The sequence below is a fragment of the Pteronotus mesoamericanus genome, unplaced genomic scaffold (assembly GCF_021234165.1).
Source record: "Pteronotus mesoamericanus isolate MK-2021 breed Mesoamerican mustached bat unplaced genomic scaffold, CSHL_Meso_final contig_40, whole genome shotgun sequence".
Classification (NCBI taxonomy): domain Eukaryota; kingdom Metazoa; phylum Chordata; class Mammalia; order Chiroptera; family Mormoopidae; genus Pteronotus; species Pteronotus mesoamericanus.
Window position 1 is genome coordinate 14,409,194 of NW_026555150.1, and position 27,533 is coordinate 14,436,726.

General features: G+C 39.3%; 1 protein-coding gene across 1 annotated transcript; it reads left to right on the forward strand.

Annotated features, from left to right (window-relative positions):
• The first annotated feature begins 562 nt into the window (after nt 1-562).
• CCDC160 (coiled-coil domain containing 160) lies at nt 563-16,557 on the forward strand. Its single transcript, XM_054576971.1, has 3 exons — nt 563-641; nt 1,730-1,787; nt 15,574-16,557. The coding sequence occupies exons 2-3, from the start codon at nt 1,752-1,754 to the stop codon at nt 16,555-16,557; spliced, it is 1,020 nt and encodes a 339-aa protein (XP_054432946.1). The 5' UTR covers nt 563-641; nt 1,730-1,751.
• Nucleotides 16,558-27,533: the final 10,976 nt, after the last annotated feature.

Here is a 27,533-nt window from a genome sequence, read left to right on the forward strand (position 1 = left end):
CTCCTGAAACAAGTCCTTGGAGCCTTGTCCACAGGGAGAAATTCTGGCCGGACCATAATGCCGAGTGGCAGAGGTGTATGTGTGGGTGGGGGGTGGGATGCAACTGCTACATTGGAATGGACCCTGAACCAAATCCAGGCAATCTTCCAGAGATAATTCTTCTCAACAGCCCTGTTACTGACCTGCAGGCCTAGGGATTAAGTCTGGGCCAGTCCCTCTTTCCCTGACAATCGCAGTGTCCAGGGGTCTTTGTGAGTCACCCAGAAACCCCGTAATAAGCCCTCTGTGGGTGGGGCTGCCTCGCAGTGTCTCGCCGTTCCCCATCTTGACCAGCTCTCTTGAGATTTGAGCTCTCCTTTCCTGAGGCCAGAAGCCGCCGGGAGAACCGCCACACCAGGCATGCGCAGCGCTTGGCCTGGCTGTGAACGCCATTCAGCAGCACCCGGGTCCTTTTAAATCAGGCCAGCCGGTTGCTAGGCAACAGCGAGGCCCGCGCTGGCGCTGCACTGCGGAGGCTCTGCCAGGCGCCCGCCCGGCCTGGGCGCGGTGGCCAGCGCTGAGCTAAGGGCTGCCTCCGGACGGCGGTGGCCGGCTTTGGGGAAGAGGGGACTGGGACCACCGGACCCCACCTATGCCACCAGGTACGTCTGCGCGCGGGAAAGCCAGGCTTCTCGCGGCTCGTCGCCGTTCTTCCCGAGCTCGCCTCGCTATAGAGGACGGTCTCCCACCTCTACCCCACCGCGAGTTTCCTCTGCCTTTAGGCCTGGCGGTGGGGAGGGTTTGGGAGGGAAGGGAACAGGGGATGGGAGTCAGAGTGTGAAAGGAGGAGTGGGGTCGGGCCTCGCCCGCTGCCCCTCCCACCGGTGCTGCGTGCCAGCCAAACGGTAGGGACTGGGGATGTGGACGGTGTCACCTGCGGTGGGGGTCGAGCAGAGCCCTGACCCCAGCCACTTTCTCTCCACTAGAAGCAGTAATGGCAGGAGTTTCAGTTAACCATTTACAGAGAAAACCTCCAAATTATGTATGCATAGATATAGCTTTGTAGCAAGAATGTGACTTCCATGATAATAAAGTACTCAGCCTTCAGAATTAAGGGAACTCTGTCTCTTCTAGAAGGAAACATTTCCCGCTACTAACAAAGAATTGTTCACAGGACCCAGTTTTAAATGGCACTTTGCTTTGCTCTCAGTATCTGCCAAACAATAGAAAAGACTATTTGTCCTGTAAAGCGGGTACTTAGCTCATGTGTTAGGACTCTGAAAGATTAAGGCACGGATTGGAACACCTGCTTTTTTAAATTTTCTTTTTTTCAAATTAACTGTGCTCTGAGGGAGGAGGCAAGGCTTAAGCTCCAGCCTTTGCTAATGTGGCTCTTGGCATTCTCATTAATAACAAGTATACTGCTGCTTGCTGCAGTCACCATTGGTCAATAGATGCTGAAGACGAGGAGATGCTACTTTGTTTAACTCCAGTGCCATCATCATTCTTGTCCCATTTGACACTTGCATTGCTTGGGAAAGGAAGACTTAGTGGCATCATAGTTGGGAAAGTAGGTTGACAAGTTAAAAAGAAAACTTTCTTCAAAGTGTCTGCATCACATTTCAGATGGGCCAAATGACATTCAAAGTATATCACGTGTAATTTTAAGATGCACCTCAGACAGAAACACAGATTTGGGCATTCTGGTTAATTATATTTTCTAATTATGCTGGGGGGTTTTATTTTACAGTTCAAACTGGAGAAGGAGAATAATGGCATCGAATAGAAGACCTTGGATGTCAAGAAGTGTAAGTACAGTTGTGCTGGCTTATTTCTTGTTACAGTATTTAGAAGCACAGAGCCTCACCTAACCTGCATCTTCAACCTTGTAACTAGATCATTAATCTGCATTGTTAGTATACTATCAAGAAAGCCTCATAAAAATACAAAGTAGCCCTGGCTGGTATGGCTCAGGGGATTGAGTTCTGGCCTGCAAACCATAGGGTCGCCAAATCCATTCCCAGTCAGGGCACATGCCTGGGTTGCAGGACAGGTCCCCAGTAGGTGAGAGGCAACTACACATTGATGTTTCTCTCTCTTTCTCCCCCCTTTCCCTTCTCTCTAGGAATAAACAAAATTAAATTTAAAAAACACAAAATAAAAGTGTCCTGAAGATTTTAGCTGAACCAAACACACTTTGGGGAAAAAATAAAAGTCCTTTCCCTAAAATATCACACAAACCACTTCATCAGCCACAAGACAAATTAGAAGTACTTACAAAAATTCAATTAGAGTAAAAGCATTATAAAATTTTCAGGAAGAATATTAAGGATCACTTATTCAACAAATATTTACTGAGGGCTACTATGTATCAGATAACAGCTAGGGATACAAAGAGGAAGAAGATGCCAGGAGATCACAGTGTGTTGGTAAAATAAAAGTTTGTATGAAATACTGTAGAACCACAGGAAAAACTCAGAGTGCAGCATCATCCTTGCTGACCTTCAAACTGATACTCCAGTTGTACTATTTCTAAGAACTTGGTGGTGGCTTTGAAAAACACTGGGGAATTTGGAAAGTTCTTGGTAAAGCAATCGGTGATAAAAATGAAAATGTCTTTGATTGTTAAAAAAAAAACCAAAAACACTACCACTTCTCTGCATAAAGAACCCATTTAGCTTCAGAAATTTGGGGGCATAAACAACTTACAGGATTTAGGGCTAATTCTTTCCTGAGAATGCAGGTTAAATTAATGTAAGATTTGAGTTCAGGTTCCCCTCTCCTTACTGTAATACCACCTACATATTTTTTTTTTCAAATTGCCTTTTTCTGAGGTCTGATGACTTCAACCTGGCAACTTTGAAGCACACATGTTTGGAGAACGGCTGAGTTATTTAACTGGCTAGTTTATGTTCTAAAGGAGGGTAAGGGAAACATAAGAAATGAACAAGACCCATTGTTTACACAGTATACTTAAAAATTATTTCCATTTTCATTATTTTTTAATTTTTTTAATTTTTAAAAATTAAATTTATTAGAGTAGCATTGGTTAATAGGATCATATAGGTTTCAAGTGTACATTTCTTTTTTAAAAAAAGATTTTATTTATTCTTAGTGGGGAAAGGAGTGAGAAAGAGAGGGAGAGAAACATCACTGTGTCGTTGCCTCTCTTGCGCCCTCTACTGGGCACCTGTCCTGCAACCCAGGCATGTGCCCTGACTGGGAATCAAACTAGCAACCCTTTGGTTCACAGGCCAGCACTCAATCCACTGAGCCACACCAGCCAGGGCTCAAGTGTTCATTTCTATGATAGTAGATCTATATGTTGCACTGTGTGCCCACCACCTACAGTCAAACCAGATTCTGTCACCATATATGAGGTTCCCTTCACCCCAACTCCACACCCACTTCTCTCTGGTAACTCCCACATTGCTGTATCTTTTCACAAGTTTCTGTTTTATATCCCACATATGATTGAACTTATATAGTTTTTAGCTTTTTCTGACTGACTTGTTTCACTTGGCATAATATTTTCAAGGTCCATCCATGTTGTCGCAAATGGCAGTATTTTATCTTTTCTTAGGGCTGAGTAGTATTGCATTGTGTATATTCACCACATTTTCTTTATCCAGTCCTCTATTGAAGGAAACTTTGGTTGTTTCCATGTCTAGGCCACCATAAATAATACTGCAATGAACATAGGGGTGCATATATTTTTGTGAATCCATGTTTTTCAGTTTTTAGGGTAGATACCCAGGAGAGGGATTGCTGGGTCATATGGTAACTCTATTCTTAATTTTTTGAGAAACTACTATACTGTTTTCTATAGTGGTTGTACCTGTCTACATTCCACCAGCAGTGAATGAGGGTCCCCTTTTCTCAGCACTTGTTATTACCTGCCTTGTTGATAATATCCATTCTGACAGGTGTGAGGTGGTACCTCATGGTAGTTTTGATTTGCATTTACCTAATAGCTATTGAGGATGAACATCTTTTCATATCTGTTCACTGTTTGTATGTCTTCTTGGGAAGGGTGTCTGTTCAGGTCCTCTGCCCATTTCTCAACTGGATTGTTTGTTTGCTGTTGAGTTTTATGAGTTCTTTATATATTTTTGATATTAAACCTTTGTCAGAGTTGTTGTTTGCAAATATTATCTCCCATTCGGTTGGTTGCTTCTTTGTTTTGTTGTCGGTTTCTTTCGCTGTGCAGAAGCTTTTTTATATAGTCCCATTCATTTATTTTTGCCTTTATTTCCCGTGCCTTTGGGGTCAAATGCATAAAATATTCTCCACAACCAAGATCCGTATGTATAGTACCTGTGTGTTCTTCTATGTAATTTATTGTGTCAATTCTTATATTTAGGTCTTTGATCCACTTTGAATTAATTTTTGTACATAGTACAAACTGTAATCTAGTTTCATTCTTTTGCGTGTGGCTTTCCAATTTTCCAAGCACCATTTATTAAAGAGGCTTTCCTTTCTCCATTGTGCGTTTCTGGCTCCTTTGTCAAAAATTATCTGCCCATACACATGTGGTTTTATATCTGGGTCTCAATTCTGTTCCATTGATCTGTGTCTGTTTTTCTGCCAGTACCATGCTGTTTTGATTATCATAGCCCTGTAGTATAATTTGAAGTCCAGTAGTGTGATACCTCTAACTTTGTTCTTTTTTCTCAGAATTGCTTGAGCTATTCATGGTCCTTTGTGGTTCAATATGAAAATATGATTTTTTTGTTCTATTTCTTTAAAAATGACATTGGGATTTTGATGGGGATTGCATTAAATCTGTATATTGTTTTGGGTAATATGGCCATTTTAACTATGTTGATTCTTCCAGTCCATGAACACGGAATATCTGTCCATTTTGTTGTATCTATTTCAATCTCTTTTAATAATGTTTTGTAGTTTTCTGTATATAAGTTTTCACATGCTTTGTTAAGTTTATTCCTAGGTATTTTATTCTTTTGGTTGCAATTGCAAAAGGAATTTTTTAAAATTTCTTTTTCAGAAGTTTCATTGTTAGTATATAGGAAAGCAGTAGATTTTTGTATATTGATTTTGTATCCTGCAACTTCACTGAATTTTTAAAATATTTCCAATATTTTTTTAGTGGAGCCTTTAGGTTTTTCTGTGTACAGAATCATGTCATCTGCAAAAAGTGACACTTTCACTTTTTCCTTCCCAATTTAGATGCTTTTTTCCTTCTTTCTCTTGCCTTATTGTTCTGGTTAGGACTTCCAGAACTATGTTGAGTCAGAGTGATGAGAATGGGCATCCTTGTCTCATTCTTGATTTTAAAGGAAAAGCTTTCAGTTTTTCATCATTGAGTATGATATTGGCTGAGGGTTCATCATATATGGACTTTATTATATTGAGATACTTTCCTTCTATTCTTATTTTATTGATTGTTTTAATCATAAATGGATGTTGTATCTTAAATTCTTTTTGTGCATCTAATGATAAGATCATATGATTTTTATCCTTTCTTTTGTTAATGTGGTGTACAACACTGATTGATTTGTATATGTTGAACAATCCTTGTGTCCCTGGAATGAACTGCACTTGATCGTGATGTATTATTTTTTTTATGTATTGTTGTATTTGATTTGCTAGTATTTTGTTTAGGATTTTTGTATCTATATTCATCAGAGATATCGTTCTGTAGTTTTCTTTTTTGTATGTTATTCTTGCCAGGTTTTGGTATCAGGGTTATGTTGGCCTCATAAACTGTGTTAGGAACTGTTGCTGCTTCTTCATATTTTTGGAAGAGTTTGAAGAGGGTAGGTTTTGAATCTTCTTTGAATGTTTGGTAGACTTCACTGGTAAAGCTGTCTGGTCCTGGACTTTCATTTTTGGGGAGGTTTTTGATGGTTGCTTTAACTTTCTCATTGCTGATTGATCTATTTAGATTTTCCAGTTCCTCATGATATAGTCTAGGAAAGTTATATATTTCTAGGAATTTATCCATTTCTTCTAGGTTATTGAATTTAGTGGCATATAGTCTTTCATAATATTCTAGTATATCTGTGATGTCTGTGGTAACTTCTCTTTCATCTCTGATTTTGTTTATGTGGGTCATTTCTCTATTTTTCTTAGTGTGCCTAGCCAGGGGTTTGTCAATTTTATTAATCTTTTCAAAGAACCAAGCTCTTTGTTGTATTTTTTTGTACAGTCTTTTTGTTCTTTATCTCATTCGATTCTGCTCTACTTTTTCTTATTTCCTTTCTTCTACTGACTTTGGATTGCTTTTCTTCTTCTTTTTCTAGATATTTAGGATGTGATTTTAGGTTGTTTACTTGGGGTTTCTCTTGTTTCTTGAGATAAGGCTGTAATAATATAAACTTTCCTCTTATTACTACTGCTTTCACTGAATCCCAAAAGTTTTGATATGGCATATTGCCATTCTCATTTGTCTCTATATATCTTTTGATCTCACCTTTCCTTTCTTCTTTGACACAGTCATTTTTTAATAGTATGTTGTTTAATCCCTACATAGTTGTGGGTTTCTTTGCTTCCTTTTTATAGTGGATTTCTAATTTCAAGGCATTGTGGTGAGAGAATATGCTTGGTATAATTTTAATCTTCTTAAATTTGCTGAGGCTAGTTTTGTGCCCCAACATATGGTCTATCCTTGAGAATGCTCCATGAAATAAAGCCAAAGTGGGGAAGGATTGAGGGTGGGACGTGGGGTGGGTGGGGCAGGGGAAAGTGGTAGTGGGAAAATGAAGACAAATGTATTTGAACAATAAATTTTTAATAAATAAATAAATAAAATTTAAAAAAAAGAAAATTGAATGAGGTTCAGGGGGAAAAAAAGAGAATGCTCCATGTGACTGGAGGAGAACATATAATCTGATGTTCTGGGATGAAAGGTTCTATATGTCAATTATGTCCATTTGGTTGAATATGTTATTTAAGGCTGATATTTCTTTATTGATTTTCTGTTTGAATGATCTGTCTAAAATTGCCAATGAAGTATTAAGGTTCCCAACTATGATTGTGTTTTGGCCTGTTTCTCCCTTTAGTTCTGTGAGTTATTGCTTTATGTAATTTGTTGCTCCCTGATTGGGTGCACATATATTAAGAAGTGTTATGTCTTCTTGATTTAGTGTTCTCTTTATCATTATAAAATGACCATCTTTGTCTATTGTTACCTTTGTTAACTTGAAATATATTTTGTCAGATATAAGTATAGCTACACCTGCATTTTTGTGGATGTTGTTTTCTTGGAGAATTATTTTCTACTCTTTCACTTTGAATCTACCTTTGTCTTTACAGCTTAGATGTCTCTCTTGAAGGCAGCATATGGTTAGATTTTGTTTTTGATTTTGGGGGGGTCCAATCTACTACTCTTTATTGGTGAATTCAATCCATTTACATTTAGCATGATTATTGATGTATGAGGATTTCCTATAACCATTTTATCCTTTGTTTTCTGGTAGCTCTGTGTCTCCATTGGTTCTTTTCCTTTGTGTTTCTGTTTGTTGATTTTTGTTTGGTGGTAGTCTATGTTTCTTTCCTATGTTTATTCTCCTTTGAAGCTATGTATCTCAATTTTGGGGTTTTTGTGTGTGATTACCATTAGGTTTATGAAAAAGGAAGTTGCATATATACAGTAATTATTTTTTTATTTTGAGTACATCCAACCTCCATCTTCATTTAAAAGTTCATACTTTTGGCCCCTCCCTTTTTACATTTCTGTTGTTGCAAATTATCCTTATTTATGATATAAGGTTTTTTGGTGATCTCACTCATAGTGCTGTGACTGTTTGCTCTGTTTCAGGTAGAATATCCCCCTTGAGTCGTTCCTGCAGTGGAGGTTTTCTGGTGATCAGGTCTTTATTTCTTCTTCTTATTTAATGGATAACTTTGCTGTATATATTATTCTTAGTTGGTAATTTCTCTCCTTCAGTATTTTGAATATTTGGTTCCACTCTCTTCTGGCTTGTAGAGTGTCTGCTGAGAAGTCCAATGATAACCTAATGGGCTTGCCGTTGTAGGCCACTACTCTTTTTCCCCTGGCTGCTTTGAGAATATTTTGTCATTAATTTTGAACAGTTTAAGTACAATATGCCTTGGAGAGTATCTCTTTGAATTAACAAGGTGTTCTAACTAGGTGGTGTTCTACTTGCTCTTCTTGGATTTGAAGATATAGTTCTTTCCATAGGTTAGGAAAGTTCTCATCCATTACTTGTTTGAATAGGCTCTCTGTTCCCTCCTCCCTCCCTTCTTCTTCTGGTATACCTATAACTCTTATATTGCTTTTTCTGATTGAGTCAGATACTTCTCTTAGAACTCTTTCTTTTTTTATGCTCAGGTCTCTCTCTTCTTCCCTCTATGTCATGTCTAGATTCCTATGTTCAATATTACTAATTCTTTCCTCCAACTGGCATCTCCAGGATTTTTGCTTGGTTCTTCTTTAAAGTTTCAATCTCTTTGGTAAAGTACCTCTTTTGTTCATTAATTTGTTTTCTGAGTGTATTGACTTACCTGTCTGTATTTCCTCACATCTTGTTGTTTTCAGAACTGCAGTCTTGAATTCTCTGTCATTTATATTACATATTTCCGTGTGTTTCCATTTGCTGTCTGGAGATTTTTCATTTTATTTCTGAGTTGCCTCACTACCTTGATTATTCATGGTATTCGATGGGCTCCTTCTCTGTCTGGACATTTATGTATTAATTGTACTTCATTAGCAGATTTCTTTAAAAAAATTTTTTATTGTTGTTCAATACAGTTGTTCCCCTTTTCCCCATTACTCCCCCCTGCCCTGCCCATGTCCCCACATTCAATCCTCCCCCTCAGTTGTCCTTGTCCATGGGTCTTTTATACATGTTCCTTGACTTGACCCTTCCCCTTCTTTCCCACATTATCCCCCTCCCCCCTCCCCTCTGGTCATTGTCAGTTTGTTCTTTATTTCCAAGTCTCTGGTTCTATTTTGCTCACTTGCTTGTTTTGTAGATTAGGTTCCGCTTACAGGTGAGATCATATGGTATTTATCTTTCGCCCCCTGGCTTATTTCACTTAGCATAATGCTCTCCAGTTCTATCCATGCTGTCGAAAGGGTTGGAATTCCTTCTTCTGTTCTACTGTGTAGTATTCCATTGTGTAAATGTACCACTTTTTTTTTTTTTTTTGGTGATCATGTTCTCTCCCCTGCCAGGTAAGTATGTACCACAGTTTTTTGATCCACTCATTTACCAATGGGCACTTATGCTCTTTCCAGCACTTGGCTATTGTCAATTGTGCTGCTCTGAACATTGGGGTGCATAGGTTCTTTTGTATTGGCGTTTTGGTGTTCTTAGGGTATAGTCCCAGCAGGGGAATTGCCTGTTCAAAAGGCCGTCCCATTTTTAGATTTTTGAGGAAATTCCATACTGTTTTTCACAGTGGCTGCATCAGTCTGCATTCCCACCATCAGTGTACTAGGGCTCCCTTTACTTCAAAACCTCATCAACACTTGTTTGTTGATTTGTTTATGATGGCCCTTCTGACCTGTGTGAAGTGGTATATCATTGTGGCTTTAATTTGCATCTCTCTTATGGTAACTAGCAGATTTCTATGAAGAGGTCTTTCTATTATTTTCCAGTAGGTGATGCTGAATTGCAGATTTTTAAGCTCTCTGCAATCCTAAAGCTGACCTCTGCATATAGCCGCAATGGGGTTTGTTTTGCCCTCTCAATGATGTTGGCCTCAGGCCTCTGTGGAGGTCACATGCCCCAACCTGGGAGCAGTCACAGAGGGAAATAGCAATTCTGATGTAAAAGTTCTTGTGTTCGGGGATAATGTGCTCTAACATCCAGCAGCAAGCACCACAGGAAGTGAGTTTTCAGATTTTAAAAGACATCAGGTTTCTGTGGCTCCATTTCTTTGTTTGGAAAACTGACAACCTGACAACCGACAGTCACAGCAGAACCCCTGTGCTGTGTCCTTGCCTAGGCCTGTCAGCTGGTTCAGCCACAGTTCACCCCACTCACTCCTATAGTAGTGCCTACTAAGAGTCTCTGCTCCTCCTTGCTGGCTTAAGGAAGAGCTGGCTGGAGCCAGCTACCTCCCTTCTCTGAGCTGAGCCCACTGCACGCTGCAAGGCCACATTCATGGCCCATCTGAGCTCTCTTCCCTTCTGGCCTCCTTGTTTGTTCCCGTTTGCCCACCTTTAAATGCTTCAGTGTGAAGATCTCCCAGGTGTGCCTGTATGTTGAGCAGGGAATCCTTTTTTCAGTTATAGTTGATTAACTTGTTGAAATTTCAGGGGGAGAGACCAAGGGGATCTCTCACGCTGCCATTCCTCTAACATCACTCTCATTAATTTTTTAACCACTTGTGAAATAATTTATATTGTCCTTATTTTACACCTGAAGAAACTGAGGCTCATGGAAAATAAATTTTCACATAATTCTAAAGAGTGGAAGCCAAGAAGATAACTGACTCCTTCAGTCTTTTTTTTCCACCATAATCCACACTCAATTCCTTTCTCAAGAACTTCCTTTCCCTTGTTCCCCACAATTCTGCACAGTAAAATATATTCACCCACCTTGATTTCAGACAGTTCCTTTGGGTCCTAATTGTGGTATTTAATAGTTTTCTGCAAGCCAGTAATTCTCAATAGGGTGGGGAATGGAAAACCTTCCCTAGATGGGCCAGCTCAGAATCTTCTTGAATAAGTAGAGAAGGTAATGTTGGCAGTGTTTTGTGACTGGGAACAGTGGAAGAAGGAAAAAATGTTGAGAACTACTGCTTTTAAATGCGAACAGGCTGGACAATTGAGCGAAAAACTAAGGCCAGTGATCTTCTTTGTAGCAGACTCCGCCCCTCCCCATCGGCCCCTATTTTCACCAAGCAGCTTTTCTAAGGATTGGGAGAGCTGAAAACATCCGAGAATAATGGGGAAAAGTTCCTTGGGCTAAGAAGGGCCCTTTGTCTTCCCCTTACTGCCCCTGGGCTTTGATTAAAAATCAGGGCTCTAGTTGAGAGGAGCTAAGTGTAGTGACAAAAGGTTGCACGTCACAGGTTGGAGATGACCTTTTCCAACTATCATTCCCAATTTACAAAGTTTGGGATGAAACACTGTTGTGAGGTGGGAAAAATCTTCTGGAGGATTTCCAGAAGTATTTCCCAGTACCTGCATACCCCTGCTTGGAAGAATAATCTCTTTTTGCAGACATATGTAAAGCTATGCAAAAGAGGTGGTCCTAAAATTTTGAAATCAAATTCTAATGTGAATAAGGCAACAGAAAAAAAGTCTTTCATTTTTATGTCATCAAATTTCCCTAGAGCAGGTGATTTAAAATATGAATATTTTAGAAAATAAATAGATTTTACACATTTGATCACTCATCCATTTTAATATGAGTTTATTCCTCAGGGACCCATACCTTTAAAATGAAATTCAGATTTTTGGGGGGGTTTCTCTTTTTACAATAAACAAGAGTGTATTATTTTTTGGAACTATTTGAGGATAGATATACATTTACCTAAGATTTTTATGGAATGATTTACCCAAAGACCCATAATAAATGATTATTCTTTGCTTAGCTTTCAACAATTGTATTATGTTATATCACATTACATTATAAATCCATTCTCAATTGATTTTATTAGTGCTTTCCAAATTCCTCAGGGGAATATAAACCACTTTTATCAGTCAGGAGATCCCTTACTCCACCAAAATGCCCTACTACTTTGCCACTGCAAAAAGAAGAAAGTCGCCAGAGGATCAGTGGTGATGTTTTCAGGCAGGAGTCCGTTATTAATTCATATCAGACACAAATGAATAGATGTAGCTTTATTATGGACACCCAGGCATTGGCAATTCAGTCCCAAAGACTTCTGGGGGATCACTGTCTTAGAGGACCACTAATACTATTTTTGTCATATGATTTTATATCATTTTCCTTGTTCTGGCTTAGTTCTTTAATTTTTTTTTAATTTTTCTTGGACCTCCTTCCCCTACCCTTCAGTCCTTCAGTATCCAATGTGGCATTGGTTTATAATAGTAAATATATCAAATGTTTACAATTGACCATTAAAAAAGCATGCTTGTACTTTCAATAAGAGTTTCTGGTTTGATTTGCCTTATGCTGCAAAAAAATTATGTCATGAATTTTATTGAGGGAAAAATGGTTACCACTCCAGGGTAGAGGAGTGTGACTGTTTCAAAGCATATTGCTTGTCATTGCCAGACAATAGTAATGTTATACTTGTCCTCCATAAAAAAAACAAAACAAAACAACAAACAATGCACTATTACTCAGCTGTAAAAAAGAAGAAAATTTTACCCTTTGCAACAGTATGGATGAACCTAGTGAACATTATGCTAAGTGAAATAAGCCAGTCAGAGAAAGACAAATATCATATAATTTCAGTCACATGTGGCATCTAAGGAACAAACTGAACTAACAAGGAAAATGGGGATAGACTCATAGATGGAGAGCAGATGACAGCTAGTGGGGGAGAATGGGGAGATGGAGAGATTGAGTAAATAAGAAAAGGACTCAAGGACACGGACAATCATGTGGTGATTGCTGGGGGAGGCAGTGTAAGGGGACTAAATGGTAATGGAAAAATACGATAAAAAAGAAAAACACAAACAATGCAATTTACAAAAAGAAGATGAGTCTGGCAGCCTTTACCCCTAGTGTGGGCTTTGCTATACTCTGAGTAGATTTGGTATCAAGCCATTAAAGGATATCTTGCCAATGAAAGAGAATAGAGAGGGAGAGGGAGAGAGAGAGAGAGGAGAAAGGAAGGAAGAAAGAGAGAGAGAGAGAGAGAGAAGGAAAAGAAAAGAAGCTCAGAGACCCCTGACCCTGCTCTTTATAAGGCATGGGAGGGGAATTCCAAAGGCTTTTCAAGCCTTTCTCTTTCTGTCCTTTGATATGTGACATGCAATTCTCTTTACCCTGGCCCCCTTTATTTTTCCTCTGTCCTTTTGTGGCCCTTTCAAAAAAATACCTAATCTCTTAAAATAGTGGGTTGTTTTCTTTCAATTTGTGGAGTGAAACCTAGCAGAATAATAAAGAGGAATTTTAAAACAAGCACTGACCTGGGAAACAGGGTTTCAGTTTTACCATTATAAGCTGTGTGGCCTTAGTCAAGTCACTTAACTTCTCTGACCTTCAGTTATAAAATGAGTGTACTGTTCCCATTTCTGTGGAAATTGTTGGCTATATCAGGAAATTGTATAAACGTTCAGAAAAAAAGGTACTGAAATTTATTTATGAAAGGTTTGAAATAGAAGCCACTTTTTCAAGGTGCAAATTATTAATCAAAAGAGTGTTCTATTTTAATCTTTATCTCTACCCATACCTCTAGCTCACATTTGTCATTATTAACTATCTCCAGGTACAAAATGCCCTCACCTTACTTGCTCCTCTACACACCTCCTTCCTAATCAACCTCACCAGTGCCTTTCATCTGGAATAGTAACCTCTCTCCCATTGCTATCTAATTATAAGCATTTTTATCTTTTACAGAATTGTTTAGTAAAAATTTGACTGCCTAAAATATGTGACTGGCAATTAGCATCACCATCTTTTCTCCTTCTTCTGTTTTTTCCTTTATGATTGCTGTAATACTCCCCACTCATTTGCATTCATAATACTAGAGGGGGAGAAACCAGGATTATGATTATCTTTCCCCTTTAAGAACAGATAGATCATTGGTGCTTCTGGATGGTGACGAGAAAAATAAGTCAAGTCAGAAATGACTATTTTAAGAGAAAGGAGATGATGCTTCCAAAGGCAAATCTATGCCATAAATGTCAAGTGTCAGCTTATTACTCTGGTCCAATTGACCTAACTTTAATAAAACTTGGCCTATGGCTTTTGAACCCGTCATTTTAACACCTTCATTGACTATTTGCACCTTCTCTTTCCTCAAAGCCAAGTAGTGCCAGTGGGGATATACCCTTGGGGATAGTGAGTCCCTTTCTTCTTTTTTGGGGGGAGGGGATCAGGCATGTTCAGTACATGTAGATATCAAGTTTATTCTCTCATTGTATGTAGCAAGGAAATCTGTTAAAATTTAAACTATTGTTGCTAAAAGGAAAATAATAGAGAGATAATATATCAAAAAGTGGTTTTCTTAGGGCCATGAAATTATGAGGGAGATTCCTTTTCTGCATTTTTCAAAATTCTACAAATAATATACACTACTATTACCATCTTTACATAATATTAAATGTTATATAAATATATATTAAATAACATAATATAACATAATCTTCAATAATATTAAATAAAACATTAATTAAAAATAAATACAACAGTTGCCAGTTTTGTTACTGTGATAAAATTACATTTGTGTGCATGGGAAAAATAGATACAGGCATACTTTGATCTTTTTCTGTGGTGATGCTGCAAATATATTATAGTAAATTAATGTATAAAATGAATGAAGTGACCCCTTCCTCCTTCTTCCCACCCTTTAGCAGTAACTGCAGTTATCAGTTTGTTGGCTTCAGATGCCAGTGGCCCTTCAGTGAGTTGTCTGGTTCCTTCTTTCCCACTTCTCTCAGAAGTAGGAACTGTGCTTTCAAATATTTCTCTGCTTTAGGAGAGCTATAAGGTAAGGATTCCCTTTGAATAAGGAAAAAATAAATAAATATCATCTGATTTTTATGTATTTAGAAAATTGGTTGTGATTTAGCATGCTAAGTTTTCACCTAAAAACTCCCCTTGGAGCCCTGGATGGTGTGGCTCAGTGGATTGAGCACCAGCCTGAGAATTGAAAGATTGCAGGTTTGATTCCCAGTCAGGGCACATGCCTGGGTTGCTGGCCAGGTCCCCGGCTGGGGACGTGTGAGAGGCAGCTGATAGATGTTTCTCTCCCTCTCTTTCTCCCTCCCTTCCCCTCTCTCTGAAAATAAATTTAAAAAATAAGAAAAAAAATACACTTAGAGTCAATATCTCGAGAAAAACACATTTTGTGGCATTAATATTTTCAATTGTTGACATTCGGTTCTCATCATGAAGTTGTTGTCAAAACAGATAGAATTGTGTACACTTGGCAGTCTTGCCTAAAAGCAAAGCCCAAGACTGGAATAGCAGGAATTTACAGGTCAAGACAGAAGGGCATTTGGCAGAGTTAGTCATGAGGAAGTCTGCATGGTATACTTTACCAAAAGCAGCTCACATTGCACTAAGCTCTGGTGTTTTAGTCACTTTAGGGAATGAATAAACAGTAGTCCAACCCAAAAGAACTAGAAAAAAACAGGGACATTGAAAGCACAGGTATTAGCCTATTATTAATATTAGCCTATTAACTTAAAATCACTTTTACTCTTTTTGAAGCAATCTGTTCTCGTAGAATTATTTTTTCTACCTACAAGAAATAGCCAGACGTGTCAACTTATTGCTTATATTTCACAGGATCAGAGAATTTTAAAGCTTGAAGGATCTGTAGAACTTAGCTAGGTTAGCCCTTTCAATTTATAAATGAGGGAACTGAGGCCAGGCCACTCAGGAGTTACAGGGGGAGCCAGCCTTCAAATATTTAGGTTCCTTCACGCATGAGCCAGCATTCTTAGTTCTTTTCACTCTACCAGCTTCCAGTGTAAATAATGTGCCTTGATTTTAAAATTTTGTTTTTCAGGAATTGGAAGAGGTCCTTGAAGAAATGGATGACAGGAGAAGACACTGGAAAGAGAATATGTTTGCTCCTTGTTTTAGTGCTCACGATGTTCTAAGTGAGACTTTAGAGCCTGAATCTTCTCCTGAACAAATGACTTTGCATAAGAGCAAGAGAATAGAAGGAATTTATAATTTGTCTCGTAGAAAGTTTCAAGAAGAGAATAAATTTAAGAGGAAAGAATTTATTTACCAACCAAATGAAAAAGAACAAGAACCAAATTTGAGAGAAAGAAAGATGAACATTTCAAAGAATGAAGCAGATGCAAACTCTACCTCCTGTGAATCATCTAATTTAGATGTTGGAACTGAAGAAAGCTTTAATAGCTCAGAAGACCATTGCATCTGGAATACAAAGGAATCACCAATTCCATGGCGACAAGAAAAGAAGAAAAAATATACTGAAGGGACGTCTCCAAAACTTAGCCTGAATATTTTGAATGAAGAACTGGAAGAACTTAATATGAAATGCAAAAAAATAGAAGAGGAATATGAAAATGCTGAAAAAGAACTTTTGAACGCCAAAAAGGAAGTCTCTGCAAAATCCCTAAATTTTCAAGAAACTTGGAAGAAACACTGGGAACTTCAAGCTTTAAGAAATGACCTATCTGAAAAAGCAATAAATGTCAAAAACTTAACTGAAGAGCTCCAGCAAGCCAAAGAAGTCATCCACAAGTTGAGCCTAGAGAACAGAGATTTAAAAGAAGCTGTGAAGAAGTTAAAGCATCAGACTGAGGTTGGAAATGCACTCGTAAAAGAAGAAATAAAATCGTATTATGAATTAGAAATGGAAAAGATCCGTGGAGAGCTTGATGCTATCAAGGATGAACTGAGAGCTGAGAAGACCCTGCAAGCAAGAAATAACAGGGCCCTGGAGTTGCTTAGAAAACACTTTTCTACTGTAACATCATCAAGTACCCTTCACAGCTTTACAGGGGATTTTTTTTAATACTTCAAAAATTAAAATGCCTTTAATTAGGCAAACCATTGAGCCAAATCAGTGTTTTTGGTGCTTTTTTTGGTATGCTACTTAAAATGTGTTTACTGGGATGTAATTTTCATTTTTGGTGAATCAAAATATCTGTCCAATGTATATATTTTAAATTCATAGTGTCTGCTTTCTCTGTCTAATGAAGTTATTGCAGAGGTCCAGGTGGAAATGAAGCTTCAGAAATCTTTTTTAAAAATACCATCTCACTCAGACCTGTAGCGATTCACCAAATCACTTATGAATACAAGCCAACAGCCATTTTGTGATCTTGTGAGCATTACGTCCTTGGCACATGAATATTCTTCCATCTGTGTTCATTGATGTTGACAATAAAAATCATGTTTATGTGTATAAGCATAACATATGTCTGTGGCTCTTATAGCTGCCTGTTCAGACTCAATGAAATAAAAAAATGTGTCTCCTTTCTTTGATATCTAAGCTTAATTAGGCACATATAAACATCTCCAGAAAAAAATGCAGATTTTTATCCTCCCTGTTGCCCTCCCCCTGCTTTCTCCCTTGACCTGGCCACGATTCCCATAGACTAGAAGATGACTTAGAGACATGGCTGTGACCTTGGCTAGAGCCCTGACTTGTCAGCAATGGCTCTTGTGTTTTCTTCTGTTGACCACCAAGGGGCGTTGTTTATACAGTTCTTCCAAAATTCTACTAGAAGGTGAGGGGGAATTTATATGTTTCCCGCCCAGCTTACACCACCAGCTGATTGGGACTTGGTAAAAGGTGTTGGGTGTCAGCTAGGTAAGTTGTCAGTGAGCTGACTTGATTTATACAGGAATCCAGCCCTGTAAGCAGCCTGGGCAGTGATCATTTATTTTATACTTTCAGAGAATAAAAACGTACTGCTTCAATCCTTTGGTAGAAACTGTGGACCAGTTGATCCTTTGCATTTGTTTGTATCAATCATCAAGACTTTTTGTAATTTGAGCTCCATTTGTTTGGTATGTGTAAGTCCAAAGAACCAAATGTAATTACAGGCTATGAGGGTGGGCTACAATTGTAAAGATTTAGGTGTGTTCCCATATGGGAAATCCCCAGACTGGCAGTCTGAACACTTGGGTGCTAAGACCTGCTTTGCCATTAACTAGCTACATAAAAGTCCTAAAAATCTTTATCTGTATAATGAAGGAGTAGAACTCTTATCCAGATTTTCTTTGCTTCTAATGTTCTATGATTTCACCGCAGTGATTTTATTTGCATGTATGACTGTATCTGTGAAGAAGTAAAACTCCTATGGCATCAGGTGCACTCAGTTCTAGTACTTTGGGGGACAGATTTCAGACACCCCCCTTCAAAGAAATATACAAAGTCTCTTCTTTATAGTTTGGGCATTTCCAAATACTGTGTCATAACTAATCAGGAAAGGAAGTAAATGAGGTTCTTCCTTCTCCTATCTCTTGTTTTATTTTTGCTCCTTACTGTTGAAGAAGGCATGATGGAAACCAACTAAGCTGATCTGAAGGCCGAGCAGGGCTCACCTCACCTGGGAACGCTGGACTACATCAGAAGATAATCATCTTTGGCACTTTCTGATTTAGCCCTGATAACCCAGGCACCGGCAGCCCAAAAGGGAAAGATGACTTCTAGGTTTTTGGTGGTCACTGGCTTCTCACAAAGGGTCTAGGTACAAAAGCAAACTAGGAACTCTGCCCTATTTGTCTTCCTCATCACCCCCTCAAAAATTATCCATTTGTCTTTGTCCCAGAAAGACTCTCAGTCCTTGACTGCTAGCGTGTAGAGCTGTTTACATGTTAAAATATTTCACAAATTGTATTAATTAAGCCACTGGGTGCAATCCTCGTAGCATATTTTAATTTTTAAAGAGGAGCTTATCTAAAATCTTAAGTGAAAACCTGGTTTATCTTGCATGCGTGTGTATGTGTACTTATGTGTGTTAGAGGGACAGGGAAAGAGTGTGCTGGAGAGAGTTCCAGAAAAAATAAGTGTGTGGCTTGGCCCAGCTCTAGGGTAGGGCGTTTGTATTTCTAGGAAGGAACTAGAAAATAGATTCTTGGTGAGACAGGCCTAGGATGCTGAGCTCCAGAAAGCCCCAGCCTATGGAAAGCCTAGGTCCAAACACTAACCAGGGAGACAACAGACAATCACCAGGTCCAGAGGTCTAAAGAGAAATGCAAGCCAAGGTAACAGAGCCAACAGTTTGGAGCTGGGAAGGGTTCACATATTTTGATGCTTTTATTTTTAAAAGCAGGGTTGTGATAAGCTTGGAGAAAGCTAAGCAATTCCTCTTCTGGGCAGATGGGAGTAGCAGTGGGTTGAAGTGGCTTGGAGAACCAGAATCAATCCTTTATGAAGTCCTAATATTCTGTCCTATTGTCTCCATAATCACATTCATTTGTTGCATTAGGTGCCCCCAATTTTTATCAGAATATATTGTCATTGTCCCTTTTAGCATACCGAATCAGAGATGTGGAGGTATTTTTTTCAAGATTTTATTTATTTCTTTTTAGAGAGAGGGTAAGGGAGGGAAACGTCAATGTGTAAGAGATTCAGGGATCGGTTGTCTCTCCCATGTCCCCAGCTGAGAACCTGGCCCAAAACCCAGGCATGTGCCCTGACTGAGAATTGACTCTTTGGTTTGTAGGCTGGCACTCAATTCTCTGACCCACACCAGCCAGGGATAAAGGGTTTTTTTTGTTTTGTTTTGTTTTAACAATGATGGTACATCAGGCTATTCATCCCTTTAATCTGTTGCATAAAATACTTGAAATCAGCAATGCAGTTACACACCATTCCTCACCAAATTCCACTTTCTTACATACTAAGAAGCATGGGCTGTCACAGGACTCTAGGAATATCTTCTCCACATTGGGTTTACAATCCCATTCTAGAGACATTTGCTGATCACTTCTTACTATAGTTAATAACTTCTAAGACACACTTAAAATATTTTGACATCCCTGAATTTGTGACACATCTTGAAATCGGCATGTCATAGTATAATTGTTAGTGTTTGGGGTTTTTTTTTAAACATTTCTTAATGGTTCATAAAATAATGGTTCAGTAGGGTTTTAAATTTGATGAAGTGTGGTATATGCTAGGCTGAGGATGTGGGGATAAAAGGGTTTATGAATAAGACAGGTCTCTGACCTCAGTGACCTTATGTGACTAACTGAAAGAACGTGGTAAATGCTATACTAGCAGTGCTAATACAAAGTGCTGTGGAAGCACAGAGGAGGATCAATTAATTCTGCCTGTGGGGCTGGGAAGGACTTCATAAAGGAGGTGACATTTGAGCTGAGCCTTGAAGGATAAGAAGGATTTTTCCAAGCCAAGCATGGGGGCGGGGGCGGGGGCATTTCTGGAATGTGAATGTAGAAGGTCTCTTTGGCTTCAAAGAGGATTCGTAACAGCAACAAATTAGAACAGACGGATGTTACATTTTGCTGACTTTTAAAGTCTCATTTGAGGTTCTACTCTGAAAATTACCATGATTCCAAATTTTACTCATTTGCAGGTAGACTAGAGAACGTAGTTATCATGATATAAAGACCAAGTTCCAGATAACAAACTGCAGGAAAAATTTTTTTCCTGGTGCCACTGTACCTTGGGTTGCCATTATTTTTGTTTGGAAACAAAAGAGCTAAGAGATTTGGCTCATAATATCCAGCTAAGTCCACTGTGAGCAGTCTGGTTTCAAAGACATGTATGAAAGAGAAACACCGCAGTCGCTCCTCTCTCCATGAAAGCACAGTATAGCACAGATTAAGTGCACAAACTTTGATTATCCACTTACTAGCCATGTGAGCTTGAGAAAGTCACACGGCTAGTAATTCCCAGTAGCTCAGTTCCCTCATTTTGTAGGCAGCGTTAATAAGTAGTGCTGTTGGGAGAATAAAATGAAACTGTATACAGTGAATAAATGTCACTATTGTCAACATCTCATCACTATTATTATTATTACATAACTGACAAGGGGAAATAGACCAAGTCCAGCTATCTTCTCCCAAACGATCACTCTCACCAAACTCTACACATATAGGGTGGGGCAAAAATAGGTTTACAGTTGTTCATATGGAAAGTAATACAATAATTAATAAGTAATAATACAAGAATAAACTCTGCATACTCCCACCTGTAAGCAGACTTTCGCCCCCACACTGTATTATTCCTCAAATTGTGTTCTCTGGAGAGGGCATGCTAAACCCATCCATAGTATGTGTTTCAGTGATGTCTGATATATTTGGAATGCTGAAACAAGTTGCAGGGAGGACATTTTTATTTCATTAGTATATGAAGCTCTAAAAAGTCATGAATTTGTCACAATGGTCTTTCTGGCCTCAAGGCTGACCCTGTAAAGGGAATTTTCTTGGGTCAGAGCTTACCCAGCCCCCTTCCAGTCAAGTTAGTGTAAGCTGGCCCCTGGCCCTGGCAGGCAGAATACCAGAAGGGGATAGAAAGCCCTGCTCTAGTGCTCCAGGGGGAAAAAGCTCATCCAGGAAAAGGGAATGGAGACAAGAGAGGCTATTATAGCATTTTGTATTTCCCCTTGGCACAGGGAGCCAGGCAGCTGGGGACCTGCTACTACAGCTGCTCAGATAAAATAAGAATAAGTCATTGTCTTGTTCTTTGTACTCATGAGACACCGAAGCTGTAGTTCCCCATGTATTGTAGGTGTGCCCTCCTTTCATTCTGAGTATCAAGGTGGTGTCTCCCTGTTCAGTGGCCAGAGCTACTTTTCACAGCCTATGCCCCGCCCCCTCTCTCACTGTTGATCGTGCCCAGCTTTTTGGTGTTTGCTACATTTCAGGGGGCTCAGGTTGCCATTTCCCAGGAGACTGAATTCATACTTGTTTCTCTCAGAATGTGTTCTAGGACATCCTTGAAGCATTTCTTTCACCTTCCAGCTTATGCCTGCTGACTTCACAGTAGGCGTTGTCATGTACTATATTCCAGACCATGATAGGAGATATACCTGATTCTCCTTATGTCACTAATATCCTAGCCTGAATTTGGAGTGTTGGTTAAAGCCTAGTACAAAACTTTATTATGTGTCACACACTCCATGTATGACATCTTACATAATCCGCACAAAAATACTAATAAATGGTAAATCTGGGATTCAAACCCAGACTGTCCAATTACACATATGATGCTTGTTCCATCATATCAGGCCACCTTTTGTGCTGAACATTTGAGCCAAATGTTCAATCTCCATTAAGATTAGTTAAAATTTCTCAAAGACAAACTGGTTTATTACTGCAATCTGGACTCTACTTGAGTCAGCCGCCTCTTAAATGGTTGAGACGACCGGTGAAGATGCATCTTATTATTGGAGAGATCATAAAGTGTTCATGTCTTCTCATGATGGGCTATAAGGTTTACACGAAGGACATAGCATCCTCTTCCTACAACAATGAACTTCATTGTAATAATAATCTAAACAAAAACAATTGAAATATGAAGCCCAATTGAGAGTTTCTAAAGCAAGCTCCAGCACTGACAGAACCAACTTAATAAACACCCAGGATTCTTTAATCAACAGTCATTGTGGCTTTGGGGATCTGTTTATTTTTATTTTTTATAATTCAGAATTATTTATCATATTTAGTGCAATATTCCCCCTTGGAATCTTTGTCTCCTAAACTGCTTTTATTGAAGGAGGACTACTTTTTTAGAAGAAAAAATTTGCTGTCAGCCCACTTGATGCTTAGAAAGTGTTAAATATTCTTGATGATTTTATATATATATATATATATATATATATATATATATAGTAGGTTTACAGTTTTTTGTATGGAAAATAAAATAATTAATAAATAATAATACAAGAATAACCTGTGTTTCGCATACCCACAACTGTAAACCTACTTCTGCCTCACCCTATTTCACTCTTGTTGTTTCCTTGACACCCTGTTAAGTAAACATTTTTTTCAGGATCTCTTTATGAAAGAAAATATCTGAGGGAGGGAGGTGGGGGAGGGGGGCAGGGGAAAGTGGTGGCGGGAAGGTGGAGACAAATGTATTTGAACAATAAAAAAAATAATAATAATAAAATAAAATATCTTCAATAACAAAACAAAATTTTTGCTTTAAATTTACAAATGTAATCAAGATTTTACAAAATAACAATTCTCCATCATTATAAGAAGGTAGAAGAAAAGCTAGAGAGCTGCTTTTGGCATTCATAAATACAGGTCATATAAACAAAGAGTCTGGAGGACATTTCTGGGTTTGAGGTCATCAAACTTTTAAAATGCATAATATACTTTTTTGTGGTTTTAGTTAGTTAGTTTATTTATTTATTTTTCGAGAGGTGGAAGGAAGGGAAAAAGAGAGGGAGATGAACATTGATATGAGACAGAAACATTGATTGGCTGCCTTCTGTATGCTCCCCAACCGAGGAACAAACCTGAAACCTAGGAATGTGCCTTGATGGGAAGTTGAACTTGTGACCTTTGGGTTTGTGGGAAGACACCCAACCAACTAAGCCACACAAGCCAGGGCTCTTATGTAGTCTTAATGAATACAAAGAAACACATGTGCATGTAGCATAAAGACTTTACCCCATAAAATATGAATTATCTGAAATCTTTTTTTTAGGCATATATCAAGCTATGCCTATAAAGAAACTGCTGAGAACAAAGGACTCTAGTTCTTATGTTTGTTCCAGGGCAAAAGGCATACTGGAAAAAGCAAGATGTGGCGTCTGCCCAGTTGGATTCACTGGTAGAAGATACTGAGATGGAGTTTGGGGTGCCAGAAGTTTACTAGGGATCAACACCTCTGAAGGAAAGGGAGAGAAAGTAGGATTGAACAGAGAGAGAAGTCAAATTGCCATGCAAATATGACAAAGCCTTGTCAACCTGGCAGGGATTTTTGAAGTACTACCAGTGGCCTACATTGGGTGGAAATGCCTGGGCCTTTATACCCCTGTCTTAGTCAGTCACCAGACACAGGTTGCCACTGGAAGAGTATCATCTGGGACAGAGTGGCTCTCCACAGATAAGGCAGACCCTGAAGAACTAATAGCTGGAGACTCTCTGTTGACCTCATTTTTTGTTGTTGGGCAGCAAGCCCTTCCTTAACAGAGACCTGTTTGATGTATCTTTGAATCTACCATTGTCCATCCCCTGCAGCTCTCCTTTTGGATTCCTTCTAGCACCTCTTCCAGAGGTCTAAGAATACTGTTGTTAATGGGACTAACTACAGCCCCCACCTCCACAGCTGGTCTTGGTCTGCAACTAACAGCACCTCCTTCCTTCACTATCCATTCTGGCTAGGCCACTGTCACCCTTAGCTACTGCCCTCTGGTGGCCTCAGTAGCTTACTGGCTGGTCTGACCTAGACTCATTTTGAAGGGACTGAGCTTCTGTTCATGATGCTCTCCTCAGGCTGGGGCTGCTGCACCTTTCTCTGTGCAGTCACCATTGGGCAAGGGAAGGGCATATATCTTTCCACACATATTTTCCCATACCCCACTGTGTAACAGAGGATTTCCTATTTGCCTCCTTCTGATAATCAGAGTCAACTAACCCTGCCAAGTCACTGACCCCTCCTCTGGCCTGATGGTCCCTGGACACAAGGAGCCCAAAGTGCCCAGGCAAAAGCTATAGCTCTTGCTATGTACCCCCAAAAGGTGTGCCCCCTTTGGAGACCATTCCTCTAGTTCTGTAGTCATAGGGATGGTAAGCACAAAGTTTCTGTATTAGTCAGGATTCGATCAGAGAAGTAGAATCATTAAAATATTTTATTTGTATATCTACATCATCTACATCTATTTAACCTACCAACTGATCAACATAGACTTCATAGATTTTGCCTTACTCATTTGTGGGAACTGGTTAAATAGCCTCTGTAACATTTGTATCTGAAGCTGGAGCTTGAAGTCTTCAGGGCCGTCAGGAGGGGCCAATAAATATAAAGTTAAGGAGAACAAGGACAAACTAGAACCCAGGGTGATGAACTGAAGTCTGCATCAGTCTCTCATCTCCAACTTTGATGATATGGCTATTCTATAGGAGAAGCTGGTGTTCTTTGTCTGTAACTGCACATACCTGGCCCTGGTCTAGGAATTTAAGAAGTTGAAGGAGCATTGAGGGGAGGGTATAACAGCAGCTGCAGGCCTGGTTGTTGCCCCACACCATTGAGCTAAGCCAGTAGGTGACAATATATGTGAGCTGCACAACACTTGGTTGCCCTGCACTGAATATCCAACATAGAAACTATATGTTGGACTCATGCTTCATTAAGTCCTGCCAAATCTGTGAGACATCTCACAGGTAAAATAATTCTGGGAAATGTAGTTCACTCTAGGCACACTGCCACATTACAAACCTACCATAGTCCCTCAGTGAGTCATGGAGACGGATGGTAAATGGAATCACTCTTGCTTCCACCGTGTGATTCCCAGTATATGTGTTCTTCCAACCAAGAGTTCAGTGCTGTATAAAATTCTTTGATTCGGTGCCTATATTTCATCCTGGAAGATGGCACTCCTTTCTCACTAAGTATTGCCTATTTGCCTACAGTTTTTAATGATATTTTTTCTGGGTAAAGAAGTTGTGTTGATTTTATTTCCTTTGAGCACTTAAAATGTGGCTTCATTGTTTTCTTATGTGCATTGTTCCATTACACATAATATTTTTCCTCGCTGCTCTTACTGGCTTTCAGTAATTTGATTATGATGGGCATTGATGTCATTTTCTTCATGTTTCTTGTACTTGAGGTTCATTGAGCTTCTGGGATCTGTGAGTTTTGGTTATAGTTATATCTTTAAATATTATTCTATCATCTCTCTCTCTGAAGTTGTGCTTTCAGTTGGGTATTACAATGCTCTATCAGACCAGCAGTCTCTGGGTGGTGTAGTATGTAATATGACCAGTGAGTCCCATGGTGCTGGGCCTTCTTTTGTAACTTCTTGCTATAAAAGTTGGTCTTCCTACTCTGACATAATATTATATGAGATCCCATGCCAGAGGATCAAATATTTCCTAAGTCCTGAGAAAGAGGCACTGACTGAGGCCCTGTGAATAAAAAAGCTGAACCCATACTTAAAATGTGTCTATTCCTATGAGAATAAATCATTGACCTTTTCTGGACTGAAGGGGCATAGTGTTGTGAACTTGCCATCAGGTTGCCAATTGGTCTCCTTGAGGAATGGTGCCATATTGAGGGCTCTGTGTTGGTTTCTGTACTTGGCGGTCTAAACATTGTGCAGTAGAAATAGCTATATTGGCCTTAAGTGGCAGTCCATCCTGTTGTGTCCATGCATAGCCTCTATCTCTGCCACTGTGCCTATCATGCCATCATTGGGGTAGCCAATGACAAAGACTGGCTGATGCTAACTGCCCAGGTCACTTTGTCTACTTAGGTGTTCAGTGCCTCCTCTGAGCTATATGCTCTCTAGTGGGCATTAACATACGATGCAAAGATCTTCATGCTTACAGACCACTTTCACATGTCCATTCACATGTCTCTGCCTCAGATCTTCTTGTTGTCAATTATCCAGTCTTTTTTGTTCCAAGCAACTAACAAGTTAACCAGGCCATTAACCTCTGACCATTAATTCATAAATATTTTAACCTTGGACAACTTCTCTTTCCACTCAAGATGGGTAATCAAGTGCATAATCCAAAACTCCACCCATTGGGAGAGTTTTTACTTGGCACTGTCTTTCAAGTCCCCTATTCCTCAAGTGAGGCCACTGCCCATTTTTGACTTGTACCCTCACATTGACCCAACTCATCCATAAATCAAGATTTTTCCTCCTGCTTCAGTAGATTTTGTGGGGTCCCCATAAAGCTATAGACACTAACTGAGGAATGTGCACTTGTACAACAGTGGTGTGTGCCGTGGGCACCTGAGCTACCTGACCTTGAAGTTTTCTTGTGCCATTTAGTCCTATTCATGATCACTCCTGGATACTCCCCATTTCGTCTTTTGATAGATTGTTGCTGGGTCCCCCAACCTTGTGGTTTAGTGGATCTGATAGGACACAGTTCATGATAGGCTGTTCTAATTTCATGGTTACTTGGTGTCCCATGGTCACCAGGGCCCAGTCACATATCAGAAGCTGTTTTTCGAAGGGCATATGATTCTCTTCTGCATTGGCATAGCCTTGCTCCAGAACCCCATGAGCCTGCATTGTGATTCTGCTGCAAGGTTTTGCCACGTATTCCAAACATCTTTTTCCACCATTGACACTTCTAATTTAATAAAATCTGCCATACTCTATAGATCAGGTAGCATTTCAGCTTGCATGGCATCCTGAACCTGTTGCAGAGCCCTTTGCGTCTCTGGGACCCAGACATAGCTGGCACCCTTCCTTGTCACCTGGTATAAGAGATGGAGTAGAGTCCCCAAGTGTTGGATATGTTGCCTCTAGCACCCAATGAAGCCCACTAGGTATTATGATGATTCTTTCCTTGTGGCAAGAGATGGGATGTGCAAAAAGTTGTCTTTTAGTTTAAAGGAAATGTCCCAGCATACTCCCGATCACTGGACCTCTAAAAATTGTATGGATCTGATAAGTCTCTGAATCTTTGTGGGGTTTTTATCTCCCATCATCAGGAGTGCATGTGTCTTACCAAGAGTAGGCACACTTGCTACCTCTTGCTCTTCTGGTCTGATCAATAAAATGCCATCAATGTAATAACTTAATATGATGTTCTGCAGGATGTCCAGATAATTCTGATCTCTTCAGACTAAATTATAACAGAGTGTAAGGGAGCTAATATAGCTTTGGGACAAAACTGTAAATTTATATCATATCCTACTCCATCTGAATGCCAACTTTATCTGCTTCTCTTTTCTGACTGGGACAAAAACTAAAGTATTTGCCAAATCAATGGCCATAAACATGTATTTGAGGTTATATTAATCTGCTCCCACAAAGATACCACATCTAGCACAGCAGCTGTGATTGGAGCAATTACTTGGTTGAGATAGTCTATAGT